The sequence below is a fragment of the Nanorana parkeri genome, unplaced genomic scaffold (assembly GCF_000935625.1).
Source record: "Nanorana parkeri isolate BGI_ZX_2015 unplaced genomic scaffold, ASM93562v1 scaffold94, whole genome shotgun sequence".
Lineage (NCBI taxonomy): Eukaryota > Metazoa > Chordata > Amphibia > Anura > Dicroglossidae > Nanorana > Nanorana parkeri.
The window spans coordinates 1,281,895-1,300,754 of NW_017306362.1; the positions used below are offsets into that span (position 1 = coordinate 1,281,895).

Consider the following 18,860-nt stretch of genomic DNA (forward strand, 5'->3'; position numbering starts at 1 on the left):
ATGCAAAGCAAAATAATTCAAGCCGTGATTTGTCATAATTGTGATGATTATGGCTTACAGCTCATGAAAACCCCAAGAACCCCAAATCCACAACCTCAAAAAAGTAGATTATTACATGCAATCAATAAAACAAGGATTGTACATAGAACAATATCGGACCTCTGAAAAGTACAAGCATGCATATGTACTCAGTACTTGGTTTGGGCCCCTTTTGCAGCACTTACTGCAATTACTTTTGCACGATATTCTAATTATTCGAGTTTCACCTGTATGTCTGTCCTCATACTATCAAGCTCAGGGTAAGTATATGTCCTTCTGGCAATAGATCTCTATGGGGACTGTCCATCTTCTGAGTGATGAACACATCTCAAATTGTTAGAAAAAAGCCAAAAAGTACCAACATTTTCCGAACCCGGCTGACTTTTCAGAACCTGCAGCATTAAATATGACTTATGCCCAATACTGATACACCAGCTATCTTAAACACTGCAGAATTTATGGGCTTACTCCAAGCCTAGTTGGACAATGTTCCTGGACTCAGCCAAGGCAGTCAGAGGGTTCTGTTGGGGGGTTGGGGGGGGTATTGGCTGGCATTGATTGGTTGCTTCTCCCTGAGCAGTCATAATTGGTATATTTTAGTTGTATGGAATGGTGGTGATATAAAATATTATAGTAGAAAATTGTTGTTAAATATGCTGTGTACCGGATCCACCATGATTGAACTCCAGCATTCATGAACAAGTGTTGGTTTATAATAAAGGGATGGAAAAGTTGGGTTTGATTTACAGGAAGAGATATAGCCTAGAGACAGTTTGCTAGTTAAGCTGAAAGTTTCAGGTTTTATGTTTAGATCCACTTCAAGCGCAAGAATGACACTGTGGCACTTTTAAAAACACCTACAAATATGGAACCTGGGAAACGCAGTCAAAATTTCACAATCAAATCCCATTAATATAATTCACTATGTTGTCAACAGCACGCTTCCCAGACTCAAATGTAAGTTTCCCACTGTCAAAGAAGCTAACAATGCCATGGAAGCCATCTTTAACATGGTGCCAGGTGACTGGCACTCCATGGTCCTCCAGACGTTTCTTGTACAGTATTCCATCATCGCGTAACACATCGAATTCGCATGTTAAAAGGTAAGCCTTTGGTTGCTGGCTAATCACAGAGTCCTCAGCAAGCAACGGAGAAACATGAGGCTCAAACACTTGCTTGTGGGCTTCATAGACATCTTCAGAGTGGGAGGCCATGATTCTGAGCTTATACCCCAGAGGCTTGAATTCATCTGGGATGTTATCGGCACTTAACCACTTTCTAAATTTCATTTTCAGATCCACGGGGACATGGTCTCCATCTAGAACTTCTTCCATCATGGACAGGTCTCCTTCCATGTAATTTAACATGTAGAACACTGCTCGCTCCCGATACAAAATGGGCACCGCCCTATTCTGTATGTAGGACGGCAAGTTAAAGTCAACTGCTTGGACCGCAGGGTAGATCAAAACCTGGGCCAGGGGCTTCGGAAGATCTGTCTTGTCTACGAGGGCTTGACAGACGGCAGCCGTGAGATTACCTCCTGCGCTGTCTCCACTTATAATAACAGAGGAAGAGTCAACACCGTATGCTTGTGCAGTCTTTAGAAAGTGGATGGTGGCATTAAGACAGTCGTCAAATGCTGCAGGGTACCTGTGTTCTGGTGATAGGCGGTAACTGAGGAAAAGAAGATAAAACTATTATTTCCACATGAAAGAGTGTGCTGTTACACAGTTGTAAAATATCACGCGGTTCATAGTCATAGTTAATATTCATATTAATGTGAAATGAGAATCACAGTAAATTTTTTTAAAGGAGAACTATGATGTGAGTGATTTTCACTCAACCTCATAGTTCGAGCCGACCTGTGACAATGCAACTGTCACATATCGGCTCAATAGATCGGGAAGTGAGTGAACACATACCGTCGCTCGCTCACTTCTCGATCATCTCCCTGCAGAGAGCTGTGACTGTCAGTCTCGGCTCTCCGCAGGGATTCCCCCCTCCCCTGTCCGATCCTCCGGTGCTGAGTGGAGGAATGGACAGGAGAGGGAGCGGGTACAGCTGGCTCTGCCTCTAAATAGGCAGAGCCCGCTGTCACTCACGCAGCTGGGTGGATCTTGACAGTAATGTCAGAATCCGTCCCAGCTGCTGCGGTCTCAGTATACCGCGAGCTGTAACTCGCGATATATTGAGCTTTGGGTCAAGGGAGGACGCTAGTATATGTCCTCCCATGACCCTTAAGAGAACTATGGGGAAAAACACCCCATAGTTCTCCTTTAAGCCATTATCTTTGGTGTTAGTATAGCTCAGGGGTAGGCAACCTTGGCTCTCCAGCTGTGCTGAAACTACAAATCCCATAAGGCATTGCAAGCCACAGGCATGACTCCCAGAGGCAGAAGGATGATGGGATTTGTAGTTTCAGCACAGCTGGAGAGCCCAGGTTGCCTACCCCTGGTATAGCTGGTTAATACACTCACATCTTGTGGTCGTTTTGGTTATTGCATCATGTTTTTCTGCATTCCCTCCCCTTGTGTGTAATGTACCGCCCTTCTTCTCCAAGTAGTCGTCTGGTGTCATAGTTGACTGTAATATGGCCACATGCACATGTCACATGTCATATGCTTGCTGATAAGGATTGTCCGCAGTGATAATATCTGCTGATACAGGCCAGGCATAGAGATCTCAGCAAGGCATAAATCGCTAATACAACAATCGGAGTCAGAATAAAGGAGTACTTATCCTGCATCATTCTTTATCTTATCTAAACCGAGTAACAAAAAAATTTAGCGGCTACATAGATTTGTTTCAGACTTTTTTTCCTTTACTGTCACCTGGTAATCCTGCGAATAACTCACTTCTTTTCTCTTCACGCCCACACTTTGTTCTCTACTGTATCTATCGGGGCAGCCATCTTTGTAATGTAACAGACCTGGCCAGACACACCCACTCTCTTTCTCTGCTACACAAGTCTGTATGAGGACAATTGCCCTGGAGGGGTGTGGCTGTTACGCAGCTATATCAGTACAGAGCACTGCAGTGCGAAGGCGGAAGCAGCATTTTCAGAGCGATTGAAGGAGACTATGAGGTGAGTGAAAATCACTCATCCTCATAGTTCGAGTTGGCGTGTGACAATGAAACTGTCACATGTCGGCTCAATAGATCGGGAAGTGAGCAAACACATACCATCGCTCGCTCACTTCTCGATCATCTCCCTGCAGAGAGCGGTGACTGTCAGTCACCGCTCCCCACAGGGATTCCCCACCCTCCCCGCTCCTCCAGCGCTGACTGGAGGAACGGACGGGGAGGGGCGGGTACAGCTAGCTCTGCCTCTCGATAGGCAGAGCCAGTTGTCACTCATGCAGCTGGGTAAACCTCGACAGCATTGTCAGGATCCGTCCCGGCTGCGATGGTCTCAGTATACCGCGATCTGTAGCTCGCCATATACTGAGCTTTGGGTCACGGGAGGACACTAGTATATGTCTTCCCGTGACTGTTAGGAGAACTATGTGGAAACACACTTACCCCATAGTTCTATTTTGAGGCATTTTCTAGCAAAAAATTATTTAGAAATCTGAACATGCAGGAATACAGATTTTTAAAGCAACCATTTCCTGGGTGTTCATGTTTCCTCTCTGATGGCAGAAAAACCGTGCACAATTTTTATATACCGAAAAAAGCATTTTGGAATCCTTATGGATATGCATGATCCCAGGTCTCAGGTGCATACTTATTTATGGGTTTTTTCAGCCAAACTTATTATTTTTGCTAGATCAGGTCAGTATGAAAATTGCTTTGGCAATAGGATTCGGCATTTACATGCTTCGATAATTTAAAAAAAAAAGATTGTTTGGAAGTCACATCCCCACTGTCGCCTCATGTCTATGGCTAAATAATGTATCTGTGTCATCAAACAAAGGTTGACAGCTACTTACCCAACAGAGACAACCACTGAATCTGTCCCCTTTGAGATATAGCGGCAGAGACCATCATAGGAATCTGAGAAACCAAAACAAATAAAACCAGTATATTAGTAGCGGTAAAATTCTGTAATTTCCCCGGTGCCTGATCCAGCTTTACAGCTTAAAAGGTAGATGCCACCAGCACGACAGAAGCTCATAAGTCAGTGCAAAACCATTTATTTATAGATTTTTGTGTGTGGCGCCATCCACTGTCATTTCCAGCACCCATTTACTTTTTGGGGGATTTCCGGTAAGGAGTGCTACAGGATTTATGACTTTTTGTACTGATCCAGCTTCACAGCACCTCTTCTCCACAACTTGCCACTGGAGACCGCTATCATTGTAAAACACAAAATCAGCATTTCATGGGACTAGACACAGTCCCAGCAATAAGTAATTCAGACACTAAGCACTAAATTGAGGGAGGCCGTGGGAAACTTGGGGTTTTTGGAGGGGGCGTTTATATTTTACCACCACTGTCAACTCATAACCGATATAGAGCTCACATATACAATGCATATAAGCAGTAAGTAGTGTAAAGCAACCAACGGGAGCTCAATAAAAACCATATTTATGGTCCGAGCCTGATCAAGTAAATGACAACCCGTCGCCCCCCGCCTCCTCCCCCCATCATGGCCTGTGGTGTGCCTTGGCCTTCACAGGTCAGTATGCCTAAAAGGGGGCATACTCTGAAATGAAATGAATGGAAGCAAGGGGAATGGGCGGGTGGGGACGTTCGTGACCCGCCAACGTAAATCGCCTGTGAGCCGTGCCGTCTTTAAAGGCACAGGCTCCTCCCACAAATCCAGGCCAGCCTTCAAACTTGTGGTCCGAGTCTGATCAAGTAAGTGACACTTGCCGAAAGCTCTGCCTGTGGCTCCAGAATATATCGGACAAAACAGCCCGAACTCCAGCGACCCAGGTGTTTTGTGATGTGTGCTGGGACCCCCTGCTTGGAAGGAATGCCCAGAAAACTGTGCTGGATTCAAACCCATGTTAGCCAACAGGATGTGAATGTGTTCCACGAATTGGCTGGACGGAAGAGGCCTGATGGGGAACGGGAGTAAGGGGTTGACTTGTGGAGACTAAGAGCCAAAAAGAGATTGTCAAGAGCTGTCACTGGACACCAAGCGTTTCCGGTTTGGAAGAATTTGACTAAGTGCCCGGGACCCACCTGCCTGGTTTTGTCGTGAGGTAACTGCAGCTGATAGCTGACACCCACCTTAACTAAAGTGTCCTTGCAGAGAACCACCGCCCCCTGTTTAGCCTGGGTTACCTCCCCAGGCCTCAAAAACCCATAGAACGCTAAATACATGGCTGACTTGAGCACCAGACTGGGAAGAAGCCCGAAAGGTGAAAGCGAAAGAACCTCTGACAGTCTGCGAAAGATGTCCCCCGTGATAGGCCGACATATCAACTTGACCGTGGCCTGACTCTTCTGGATACCCCTGAGGATGGCCTTGATCGGATGGGCAGCAAATATGGAAGGTCTATCCGGATCCTGAAGCGCCATATATACCCGGACTCAGATCAGTTCTTCTGTAAGGCCAGTCTGGGCCTGCTGGTAGAAGAGGTCAGGCACATCTGAATAGTTATTTAACCCCTTCCTGCTCGCATGATGCCCCATGCTGAAGATAAGTAAATAAACGTACTTGCTTTCCGCAGTTACTTGCTAATGCAGCTGCAAACTCTCAAACCCAGCTGTTGTTGCCTGCTCAGGATCTCCCCAACAATCAGAGTGGTTCACAACATCTCTCAACAGCTATGACATTTTATTTACATGCAAGCCGGAGGCTTCATTCACAAACTAGGCCCTCAGCCTACAGATGGCACTGCAGACAGTGTGCATCTGTTTAATACTGTAATTGTCAAGTATAATTACTGTATTAAATTTTTTTAATGGAATATACACAAAAAAAAGTACAGTACAGAATTGTTTTATGCCATGTAAACAATACCAGCTTTTTATTAACTTACAAAAGTGTAAAACATATTTTAGCCATGCAAATTAGTCATAGAGTTATTGTCAAGTTGACCCATGTATAATGATGCTACCAAATTTGGCCTGGGCATCAATAATCTCTGGTCATAAAAGAGCCAAGCTACACCTTACCGATACTTCCGAACATCCATCCACCACCGTGAAAGAACATAATCCCCTTTCTTCCCCCAGCAGAGGGTGATCTTGGTTGGTAAATTCTCACAGGGATGCCATCAAACTTCACATTTTTGATAAAGAGTTTTGGATCTGTTCCTAATTTCCTGGACATTAATTTTTCTCTGATGAATCTGATAAAGGTAAGCTGGTCGCATATGAACATGTTCTGCAGGATTCGGCCCTGTCAATGAGAACGACAGAATTTAAGTTTACATCAGAACTTAGGTTGTGTCTTTAGAAAATAAAAATCTCTAATGAAGACTCTAAAGCTTCCCATACACCTTACGATTATCGTCCGATTTTCGTATGCGATCGCGTTTTAGTCCGATATTCGTAAGGTTGATGGGCAGTGTACAACCGCAAATACTGTACAATCGTACGACTTTTGACTAACTAGCAGGTTAGAAAACTTCGGTCGGTCGTCCGATTTTCTCAAGGTTGGTGGCGTTTCCGTATGTCCAAATTCATACGATTTACACTGCCCATGCGCAAATGAAAATATGTGCGGTCGATTACCGCAATTCGTCCAGGTGATTTGTTAAAATTACTGCTGATTTAATTTTTGTGATGATCGGGGCAGGATGGAGCCGCTGTACGAAAATCGTACGACGGTTCGATCATCGGACAAAAAGTTTTGTCCGATGATCGCAAGGTGTATGGGCAGCTTAAGTCATACCTGGCACAGCGCGTATTGCCCACACAAATATGTTTAGGTTAAGATACATTGTATCAGATTACACTCTGTACTACTTTTTATTTTTTCCAAAGGTGATTGTAGCCGTATTAGAACAGTTGAGTACTGTTCATATTTATTTAATTTAATATTTATTTATTTTTTTATTTGCACTAATACTGTGCAGGGGGGTCTCTTCACAAAATTCACCTTGGATTACCCAGAATCCCAAGAAAATGCCCAATGACCTCAATCCGGCAAAGGTGAGCTCAAAGGAGGCCAGCGTATAAGGTGAGAATTTCTTTTAACTGGGCTTTTTTTTTACCGGGGTCTACATGACAGGTAGACCTTGCTTTTGATACAAGGCCCACTTTAAAGCACCCGATTTAAGGACATTAGACGCAGCTCTTTATGTGAGTTCTGGCTCACACTATAACTGGCCATACAAAATGCTCAAATTTTGATGCAGTATGTGGCCAGCTTTAGTAACATTACCCATCATTAATCTTATCCAGTGGTGAACAGGACATGTACTTGGTACTTTGAAGGATCAGCCCGGTTAGCAAAGAAACTTTCTAGCAAGGTAGAAGATCAAGAACGTTTTGCCTTGAATTGGTCTTCTAACAAACTAGCAACATGAAAGTGAAGTTTTGAAATCAGACTTGATTGACCAGTGGTGTCAGACTTGCTACAGAAACCAATACTGGTTCTCCCAGACATAATGCATTTCAATGAGGCTGCAGTCTGATTGAAGACACATTGCAACAGTAATGGACATACATCACAGCCTGCTATCATCTCATCAGCACTTGTTTTTCTTGTTTGATTTGTAGGGGAACTTGTAATTAGCTGTGGCACAGAAGAATATTGAAGATGTGATTTTCAGCCGTAGACCAAAATGATCAGTTAACCCTTGCAGTGCGGGGGTAGTCTTCTAGCAACCATCTTCCTGACAGACCATAGTGGGATTGGTAGCCCTACAACAGTGCTAGGTCCACTTTAAAATCTACCAGATGTTGGGTTCTTGCTAGGCACTGTTCTTCCTGACAGGCCATTCTGGAACTTGTAGCCCTACAATAGTGCAAGGTCCACTCTAAGATCTACTGGATGTCGGGTTCTAGCAAGGAACCGTTCTTCCTGACGGGCCATACTGTAGCCGTACAACAGTGTAAGCTTGAAATAAAGAATGTACTTACCATTACAGCGATGCCAACATAGATGCAGTGTATGGTGCGGAGTTTGCCAGGGTTTGCCACTCCGGCAGGAATGTTTGAGTTGGAAAATTCAAAATAGATGATGCCCACCAGCAACAGAATACATAATGCAATGGCAATTATGACGAAGATCGCCAGAATAGCAAGTCCCAAGCCCATGACCCCGGCTCTCTAGCTCTCAGCACTGTCAGAGCTGACTTTGAATTGACTCCTGGCCACTTCCTGGTAAACAGTTCACTACTTGAGATAAATGAGCAATTGCAGCAACAGGGGGAGTGGCAGAAAGAACTTGTGCTGAGTTTAGTTGAGTTAGTTAGGTACGGAGACATTTTCACTGTAGACTGATAGGAAAACTTCACACTACAGACTGCAAACTGGACTGATTTAACATTAAAGTGCACCTGTCATGAGTAAATCTTATAGGCTGCCATTGCTGAGCTTTGCTTATGCAGATATTAGTTCCCTGGCTGTCATATGTATGTTTTTTGTTTTTTTTTATTAGGGGTGAGGAAGGCAATTTAGGCAAAACTGATTTTGCAGTGAAATTTTGCTAAAGCAGAAACTCTGTTTCCCTCATTGAGTTTTTTTATCACAATTTGCTTAAAAGACAAAAACAAAATCCACGTTTTCTCTTTATATAGAGGGATTTTATTTTAGAGGGGGGTTGTATTTAGGCTAGTAACCTTAGCCCTCGTTCACACCTGAACGTTTTGTAGCGCGTTCTACGCTCGACGAACGCTCTACAAAACGCTCAAACATCTAAATCCCATTGTATTCAATGGGTCTGGTTCACACCTTGGCGTATTTCAGCCCGTCCCTAACGCGCTACAAAACGGCCCACGCCTGAAAAGGTACATGTACTACTTTGGTCCGTTTTTGTTGCGCGTTTTCCATTGGGATACAGCCAAGTAGCCCTCGGAAACGCGCGTAAAAAAACCGCGCGACAGACGCGCATATGCAATACGTAAAGGAGAACTATGAGGTGAGTGCTTTTCACTCACCTCATAGTTCTAGCCGACCTGTGACAATGAGACTGTCACAGGTCGGCTCAGCAGATCGGGAAGTGAGCGAACACATACCGGAGTTCGCTCGCCTCTCGATCCTGTCAAGGCAATCCCAGACACCGACGCACCCTGAGAAATATTGTGCCCGAGAAAGTACAGCAGCATTTCTGCGCCTACCGCATCAAAGGACACCCGACCAGCCATCTGCAAGAACCCAAACCACTCCTGCCATACCTTCGCATATGCCGCCCACGTCCGGCAGCTTAACGAACTACAAAGCAATCCCGAGATGATTTCAAAGGCAGCTGCCCCAGGGGGCGGGTACAGAGAACCTCACAATGCTCCGCTCCCGGCGCCAACACACGGAACCTGTCCCACTGAAAACGAGATAAGGAGTCGGCTAAGGAATTAGACACTCCCGCCAATGGACGGCATAAATTAAGGTATTAAGCTTCAAACAATACAAGACTAAGTAGCGCAGCAAGCGAATCACGGGCGGAGAGGAAGCTGTAATGTTGTTAATGGCCTGCACCACCCCCAGGTTATCACAGTGAAATCTAACCTTTTTGTTACGAAAAGCAGGGCCCCAAATTTCTACCGCCACTACGATCGGAAACATTTCCAAGAGAACCAAGTTTTTCAATAGGCCCGCCAAGCCCCATTCCTCAGGCAATTTTTTTCTGCACACTGTGAGCTTCTCATAATGTGCATTAGATGTTGCAGCAAGCCAGACAGAGCCCGTCTCATTTCCTGGCTGGAGGACATCCAGCATCTTCACCAGCCTGACTGTCCCTGGCCCGCCCCTTTTATTCATTGTATTGCAGATCTTCCAATCATGTGTGCATTACTGAGAGGGAACTGCATGCAAATGCAGCTTGTCTAGAAACGCCTACTCCTCCAGACTGACATTTACCCATTGCTCTTAGCAACCTGGGACACTCTGGCTGGAAAGGAGGTGGCAGCACATTTGCCAACCCCCCACGTTACCCAAGGAGATGGCATCTGAGGCAACTGTCCCAGGCTGCCTCATTATGGGGACAGCCCTGGTCCCACCTCGTAAAGGTGATACCATCTTTTAGATTGTAAGCCCTCACGGGCAGGGCCCTCTTTACCATCTTGTCTTAAATTGTATTGTGACTGTAATGTCTTCCTTATATTGTAAAACGCTGCACACACTGTTGGCGCTATATAAATCCTGTATAATAATGGTGCCCTTTGTTCTCAGTGTGTTGATGCAGAGACAGGCACTGACATCATCACATCAGCACTGCTCTCGTTTGGATTGGGAGTCAGGAGGCTATGTTGGACTTTAAGGAAAACTAAATTATAAAAAAATCCTAAGGTTGTGAAAAAATATGAATCTTTTATAAGATTGCACAATTAAAATAACTAATGACTGAATATTAAAATTCCTGTATCGAGTCTGATCATGACCAGATCTGTAGACACATACTGTATGAGAACAAGAGAATCAGAGCCATACAGTATATCAGGGCATAGTCCGCACTAAAGACTAATCTATACAATGCCCTAGCTCAGTCATGCTATCAGTGGCTAGTGATAACTGAGAAAACACAGCTCTCTAATCTGTTACAGTGACCTTCCCTTACACTAACCTACATATTGGTACACCTGCAATATAATAACCGGTATAAATATCACTAGAAACATTCACATCCATCATCAAATAATAGACAATCATAGGATGAAATATGTTTATTAGAGGGAAATTTCAGATCACACACCACAATTAAAAATATAAATGGTACTGTCATAAGTAGAAGAAATAAAAGGGGTAACAGCTGCCCTGGGAATACATTCAGGTTCCTTTCAGACAGCTTTTAAGTCCCCGTTCACACCTAGGCGTTTTGTCTCTCAAAGGTAAGCAAGGCAAAATGCTCAAGACAAAGAGTCCCATTCATTCATATGCAGAAGTCCATATACCCATCGCACTCCTGACCGCTTAATCCAAGAATGAGCAGGTGGGTGCAACGGTGGCCGACGGATGGCACCGTCACATGACGTGGAACCCTGGTACTCCAATTACAGATATGATGCGTCTTTATTGACGTGGATGCGACATATCACACAATGCAAAGTTCGAGATATGAGGAAGGGGATCCTGTGTGACTCCGAAACATTGCACTTGTGTGATATGTCGCATCCACGTCAATAAAGACGCATCATGTCTGTAATTGGAGTGCCGGTGTTCCATTCACATCATTCATTTCTATGGCTCCTGTTCACATCTGAGCATGTTGTTGCACAAAGTTTCTCATTGAAGCTCTGTAATCTGCCAAAAAATAGCTCATGTACTTTTTCAAGAAACAGGTGTTTTTCTGCTCATGCCTGAACAGGGGCCATAGAAATCCATAGGATTCCTTGTCTTGAGAGTTTTGTCGCGCTTACCTTTGAGGAATAAAATGCTTAGGTGTGAAAGGAGCCAAGGCTTAGTTGACTTGGGGAAATGATTGAGAAACACTACTTGTAAATGCAGATGCGGTCTCAGATGGCTCTGGCGTGGTCAGCAAGCGGGATGGTGTGGAGAGAACAGACGTAATGGTACGAGCCTGTGATAGATACGGACAGACATTTTCAAACTGAAGGCGCTCTTTAACTAGTTGGTTCTCCAAAGGGCAACCCGAAAAAGACATGGACACTCTCCAGGTGCATTAGATCTTCAAGGCAGCATCTTTCTGTTCAATACATTGATTGCCTCTCCAATGGTTGTGTATGTAAACCCTGCCAATGAACCTTTCCTTATTTGCTCCCTTTAAGTCAGTGTACCAATGATACCATTGAAATCATTTTGTAATATCTGTGCAAAAAAAAACTCCTGCCAGAAATCTTGTGAGCTGACAATATCCTGTGCTCTTTGCCAGGGCCGTCCCTATAATAAGGTGGCATCTCTTTGCGTCACATGGAGGGGCAGCAGGCAGAGCAGCATAGGCACTCTGCTGCACAATGTTTGCAGTGTGCCTGCCGCCTCCTCATGTGGAAATGATCAGGAGATCCAAATATATAAGAAGCTGAAGTTATATGTAAATCATGACTTTTTCAGTAAAAGGCAAGCTTATTCCATCCCCACTCACCTTTCAGAGGTGGACTCATTGACCAATAGGGTCATACCTACTGCTGTCGGCATGAAAAGCCATAAAATGTTTGTTCACTTTCAAGCAACTGACCTGAGTGCAGGGCAAGAGTATGATTCCCACTACGTACTGTATATGGCTACAATTGATTAACAAGCCAGATTCAAGTAAACAAGGCCTACTGGTCATATATTGCATAGGATACGTGGGAGGAAATAAGCCAATAAAGACCTTCTGATATATAGATATATCTATATTGTGGCAGTGCGTGGCAATGCCAGGGTGTCTTTTGGCAATATAGTCACCCAGGTCTCTCAGCCAGGGGGGCTGAGCAGTTCCAGAAAATGCAAACGTTTACTGGGAAAGAGCTGGCTTTGCAGTTCTTCCTAGGTTTTCCTGATTTGGCTTGGGTTCCTGGAACTGGGAGATTTCAAAGAGCATTGGGAGGGATGAAATCTCCATTCCTGGGTCCAGGCTTTAGCGGCAGCCAGCACCTGATTGTGCACCTGTGTGCATCTCTCATGAGGAGGGTGCTGGAGTGTGTTCAGGGCTCCTGCTGGGAAGAGGGACAGGTTGTGTCTCGGAGTCAGGCGGACTCCACCCAGAAGCCAGGAGGCTGTGTATGTGTTGGAGGCTGGAAGGCCTAGAGAGGCTGAGAGAGCACCCAAGGTGTATGGGTGTGAAATCAAAGGCTGCTGAAAGCTGCTCAAAGTGCCCAGTGTATTCCTGAAGAGATCCTGTTGAGGAAAACTGTAAGGTCCTGGGACTGGGACACTGAACAGGATAACCTGTGAAGGGTGAGCATTGGTGAGCCCATATCTGTTATATGCTGCAGCAAGCTATTTATGTTGGAGTTCCTTTACTGTCTGCCTTTTGAACAGAAAATAAAGACGTTTTGTTAATGGAAAAGCCTGTGCGAGTGCTCTGTGAGCTCCCCAATATCACAATATATAAAAGAAAGCCTTGCAGGGCCCCTGGGTTCTTGCCATAAACACGATTTAACCTTTAAATATCAAGTATCCTGTCAACAGACTTTTCATCAAATAGTAGAAAAAAAACCCTATTAAAAAATGTCAGTGAATAAAAGGGGTGTCCTAATTCCCAGCTCCCAACATGTTACATCCTTAACCACTAAGAATAGGCAGGATAGCTGCAGGTAGAGTTTTTTATTTTTTAGCAAATAGGACACAAAAAATGAGGTTTACATTTATTGATCTGCATACAATATTAAATCATTTACTTGAATGTGGTTATATTGTGAAACACTGTATGCCCGAATGTTTGCAGGGACCTCTGATACCTACTATTATGGCCGAGAGTATGTGTTAACCCCCTTCCTTAATTATTGCGTTTGGGTGTTTCTGGTGAGGAATAGTGTTAATACTACAGCATATAAGGTATTTTAGACAATGATACTCTTCCAACCTCGGGGCAAAAGTTTGGGGGAAGGCCATTTTGTTATCCAGCATGACTGTGCCCCATGCACAAAGCTAGCTCTATAAAAACATGGTCCGATTTGGTGCTGAAGGACTTACGTGGCCTGCAGAGAGCCCTGACCTTAACCCTATTGAACTCCATTGGGATGAATTGGAACACTGGTTGTGAGTGAGGCCTTCTTGTCCAACATCAGCACCTGACCTCAAAAATGCTCTCTTGGCTGAATAGACACAAATTCCCCCAGACGCAGTCTAAACTCTTATGTAAAGCCTTCCCATGGGAGTAGAGGCTGTTACAGCCACAAGCTCCATGGTAATGCCAATGGTTTTGGAAATGGATGTCCAATAAGCTTATATAGGTGTGATGGTCAGTGTTTTGTGATGGTCAGGAATTTTAGGGGGGACCTTTGAGGAATAAAATGCCTCATCCCACCCCTAATTCTTTGGGGGTGGGGTTCCCCCTTTAAATTCCTACCAGACTTAAAGGGCCTGGTATGGATTTCGGGGGGAACCCCCACGCATTTTGTTTTTAATTTTGGTGGGGGGGGGGGGTCCCTCCTTACATTCCTACCAGACCTAAAGGGGAAGGGGAACCACATGCTTTTTTTTTCTCTTCTACAGACTGTAAAAAAAATAATATATTTTTAATGTCACTTTGCTGCAACGAAAATGTGTCCACAAATGAAACTTCGTACAGACTTTCGATAACGAATTTTGTCTGAAATTTCGTTTTAATTCGTCATTTCTGTTATTCGGAAATTCGGATACATCCGAATCTCCGACTAACGAAAGTTCGTCCGAAAAACAAATTTTTCCGAAACGAATCGCACATGTCTAATGGTCACGTGTTCAAAAAACTTTGGTCACAGCGTGTAGCTTTCCTTTAATCATTCAGGCCTCTTTTACAAAGTTAACAAAATTATCCATGGCCTGTTTCCCCGATTCAAAGGCTGGCTGATCAAAGAAGCTGACCATTCCATGGAAGCCATCTTTAACGTGATACCAGGTGACCGGTATTCCGTTATCTTCCAGCCGTTTTTTGTAGAGTATACCATCATCACGGATAGCGTCATACTCACACGTCACAATGTAAGTCTTTGGCAGCAGGGATATGACAGCGTCCTCGGCTAACAACGGAGAGCAAGCTGGGTCAAAGGCATGCTTGAGTCTTTGATATATTTCATTGTTAAAGTCAGAAATCTCATGGGGTTTAAAACCTCTAACCTTAAACCCATCAGGGATATTACCGGCATCCAACCACTTCGAGAATTTCTTTCTCAGTTCAGGAGGAACATGGACACCATTGACCAATCCTTCTGACATGGACAAATCCCCTCCTAAATAGGTCAGTCTGTAGAACTGTGAGCGCTCTCGGAGTAAAAGAGGCACCATACCATTTTGCTGGTATGCAGGTAAGTTGTATTCAATCATCTGGACAGACGGGTATATCAGAGCCACAGCCAAAGGTTTCGGAATATCTGTCCTAGCGACCAGAACTTGAGAGATGCCAGCAGCAAGATTACCTCCAGCGCTGTCTCCACAAATGACAACGGAGGAGGGATTTACACCATAATGCTTTGCTGTCTTGAGGAAGTGGATCGTGGCATTTAAACTGTCATCAAATGCTGCAGGGTATCTGTGCTCCGGTGCCAGGCGGTACCTAAAATAAAGACATCTTTAGATGTTAGTGTTCATTTTTATTGGTCATCAACTTGTGGACGCAACTTTTGTCAGGACCTGATGCAGACACTCTAGTCAAAGTATATAGTGGCAACTTTCTTCACCTTTAGCAGCTGCCTTTCCCATAAGGTAAGTGCACCTACCAGTACTCGGATGTCCCCAGGACTTGGACTATATACTCTGACTATGAATGTCACAGGCAGTGGCAGGAAAGGTAGCAGACAGGAACTGGATACAAGACAACTACATGAAACAAGATACAAGACAGATACAAGGTTCACGAAACACGACAGGTACTGGGTTCAAGAAACAAGACAGGCACTGGGTTCAGGACAAGGATGCAAAATACAAGATCAAGAGCAAGATAATAGCCAGGGCAACCACCAGAAGGGGCTGGGAGGTTTTCGACAGGCTTAGGAGCATTAGACATGCTCCTAACAGCTGGTCTTAGGAATGTGCTCTCAGACTTTGTACACATGGCTTTTGGATTGTTTTAATGAAGTACTCCAGGTATGCAAAAAAAGTTAACCCTTGCAGTTGGGCTACTCCCGCACTGCAAGGGTTAACTGCTGGTTTTTCTTCAGGGGCTGGAATAAAGAAGCTATACTCACTTGATCCTCGGTCCTGCGGCAGTGACTCCTCACCTCTCTCCCATTTCCTCCAGCTTTATGTCCCTCAGCATCCTCACATCTAATGCAAGTGAATGAACTGTATCAGATGTGATAACATCAGTGGGGCTAAAGGTGCCCATACACTTTACAACCCTCGCAAGACTTTTGTCTTGCGAGGGTTGTAAAGTACTTTAAAAAACGTACGATCTGCCCATCTTGGACAGGCAGATCGTACTTGCGATCATCGATTATGATGACTGCAATGAGGGGCGGGCTTAAGATGACTGCAAACGGGCTGTGTGCGCACACCGGCCCGTTAGGCAGTTGTCGAACAAGCAGGCCACTAACTTGCCGAGAATCGTACGATTCCCAGCGCGTTCTCTAGCCTGCTGGTTCGACGGAAGGCGTGCGACCGTACAGTAGAAACGATTGCGTGCCTTCCATACACTGCACTATTCTCATACAATCGCGGGATTTCCTGCGATTCTCGTACGAGAATCGTGCAGTGTATGGGCACCTTTAGACTACCTGAGTCCCGGGGAGAAGAGGCTGCAGAGACCAGTCTAGCAGCCTGGTGGGTGAGTATTATTTTCAAATTTGAGCCCCTGGAGAATAATTAGCAGACAACCCTTGCAGTGCGGGGGAGGGGGGGGGGCTAGCCCCTCTACAAGGGTTAACGTTTAACATTCCTGGAGTTCCCCTTCAAAGCAATGTGTACAGCAAGCACTTGCAAAGCACTTAGCAAGCATCAAAACAGATTTTTCTAAGCCTTTAAAACAACCTCTGGAAATCTTCCAGTTATAAATATTTTGTTGCATTTTCCTTTAGTTCTTTTAACTGTTTAAACAGTGACAGTCACAACGTATTCATCTATATTGATTATATGCAAAAAATATGTTTTTAAAGTGACATTAAAGTAAAAGAAATCCCCCTCCCTTCCTGCTGCTCTAAGGACTTACCTTATGTGATGCCTCTTGATCCGATCATCTTCTCTCCAGTAGTTTTCAGCAGTCCCTCCAGGGCTGACTCCAGCTCTGATCCTGTCCCATGGAGTCTGTGCGGGTGCAGGCTGCTTGCATTGACTTACCTTGTGTCTCTCCTCTTCTCCTGGCCGAAGATCTGTACTGCACATGCGCCCGCTCCAAGATCCTTTGCGGCCGCCCGAGACTCTTCAGGTCTTCGGACGGGAGCGCGCAATGGAGACGCAGGTAAGTTTAAACCTGTTTGTAACTTTTTTATTTTTATGTTTTTGCATATATCTACTGCTTGTTAACAGTAGATAAATGCAAAAACATGCGAGCATCCTCCCGTCACCCTAGGCTCAGTATACGCCGCAGTATACTGCGAGCTGCTGCTCACGGTATACTGAGACGCCGCAGCTGAGGCGGACCCCGACAATTATGTCTGGATCCGCCCAGCTGCGTGACTGACAGCTGGCTCTGCCTATCTAAAGGCAGAGCCAGCTGTACCCGCCCCCTCCCCCGTCCGTTCCGCCAGTCAGCGCTGGCGGATCGGAGCGGGGAGGGGGGAATCCAGCCCCTCCCCTGTCACGGCAGAGAGCCGTGACAGGATCGAGAGGGGAGCGAACGCCAGTATGTGTTCACTCACCTCCCGATCTACTGATCCGACCTGTGACAGTCTCATTGTCACAGGTCGGCTAGAACTATAATTCTCCTTTAAAATGGTCTTACAGGTGCGTTCCAGACCAGACAAAATAGGACAAGCAGTATTTTTCTGGTCTGGTCTGGACAGGACTGTGCTGGTGGGAACAGTGGCCAGAAATAGCATAGGGATACATTGGGATGCATTTTGGGTCCGGAAACAGTCTGGTCTGGTCTGGAGGTAATCTGGATGTGGTGTGAATGGGCCCTCTATCTAGGCTATTTTCCGATTGTGTACATGTTATTGATAACTCTACATACCCGACTGAAACCACCACAGCTCCAGACTTCTTTGACATGTGTCGGCAAAAGCTGTCGTAGCTCTCTTACAAAAGAAAACAAAAAACACATTAAAGGTGAACTTCAAACAGCTAAATGCACAGTTGAACTATATACATGGGAGCTGTTTTGACTGCCAAATAATGTGTAGTTCTGTCCAGCCAGTGACACCCCTGCCAATGTGAGCGCCAAACAAGACAGTATGAGAGTACAAAGTGTTTAATAATAGAATGGGTTCATAAATGACAACAAAAGTCTTCCAACGCGTTTCAGGGGTTTAAAGACCTCCCCTTCTTCAGGGCTTAAACATGATAGTAGAATGGATGCAAAAGCTTGCACAGATCACCAGGGATTAATTACTTGGGGTGTAAGTTATAGTCTACATCAATGAATCAGCAAAACTGCTGGTTTAAAAAATTGAGGAAGAACTTTGGCATTTTAAAAATGAACCTATGCAGTGGGGCTACCCCGCACAGCAAGGGTTAATTGCTCATTATGGTGTAGGGGCCGGAATAAATAATATATACTTACCTGATTCTCAGTGACCGCTCACCTCTCTCCCCTCCGCTCTGACTGTGTAATGCCCCTAAGCGCTCTCACGTCCAATTAAAGTCAATGGACTGTATTAGATGTGATGATGTCAGAGGGGCTGAGACCGTCATAGCCCAGTGGGGAATAAGAGGCTGCAGGGACCGGTCTATCAACCAGGCAGAACTGAGGTTCCAGTGAGTATAATGTTTTTGTATTTTAGACGCTAGACCAAAATTAGCAATTAACCCTTGCAGTGCACGGGTAGCCCCACTGCAAGGGTTCATTTTTAAAATGTTGGAGTTCTTCGTTAAAGGAGAACCATGAGTTGAGTGAAAATCACTCAGCCTCATAGTTCGAGCCGACGTGTGACAATGAAACTGTCACATGTGGGCTCAATAGATCGGGAAGTGAGCGAACACATACCGTCGCTCGCTCACTTCTCAATCATCTCCTTGCAGAGAGCGAGACTATCACTCATCGCTCCCTGCAGGGATCCCCCCCCCCCCAGGTCGTACCCTCCACC

The 18,860-nt window shown here is 45.0% G+C and overlaps 2 protein-coding genes across 2 annotated transcripts in view; both read right to left on the bottom strand.

Annotated features, from left to right (window-relative positions):
• Positions 1-899: 899 nt before the first annotated feature.
• On the bottom strand, positions 900-8,262 carry LOC108783954 (arylacetamide deacetylase-like 4). Its single transcript, XM_018552674.1, has 4 exons — positions 8,026-8,262; positions 6,112-6,337; positions 3,972-4,035; positions 900-1,713 (listed from the first exon to the last, which is right to left on the bottom strand). Exons 1-4 carry the CDS (start codon positions 8,200-8,202, stop codon positions 939-941), a joined length of 1,242 nt encoding a protein of 413 aa, XP_018408176.1. The 5' UTR covers positions 8,203-8,262; the 3' UTR covers positions 900-938.
• A 6,204-nt stretch (positions 8,263-14,466) lies between these two features.
• The window catches only part of LOC108783924 (arylacetamide deacetylase-like 4), a 7,210-nt gene continuing 2,816 nt past the window's right edge, over positions 14,467-18,860 (bottom strand). Inside the window, exons 3-4 of the mRNA XM_018552635.1 lie at positions 17,789-17,852; positions 14,467-15,235 (exon numbers count right to left, since the gene is read on the bottom strand). Of these exons, the coding sequence (XP_018408137.1) occupies positions 14,467-15,235; positions 17,789-17,852 (833 nt within the window). The remainder of the gene's footprint in view (positions 15,236-17,788; positions 17,853-18,860) is intronic.

What these genes read in the sequence shown, in the direction of transcription:
- LOC108783954 (XM_018552674.1), bottom strand. Translation starts at nt 8,202, where the DNA reads ATGGGCTTGGGACTTGCTATTCTGGCGATCTTCGTCATAATTGCCATT. An exon ending in ATGGATGTTCGGAAGTATCG is followed by an intron (nt 4,036 to 6,111) that starts GTAAGGTGTAGC and finishes TTGGTTTCTCAG; the next exon opens with ATTCCTATGATGGTCTCTGC. An exon ending in TCAGTGGTTGTCTCTGTTGG is followed by an intron (nt 1,714 to 3,971) that starts GTAAGTAGCTGT and finishes TCTTTTCCTCAG; the next exon opens with TTACCGCCTATCACCAGAAC.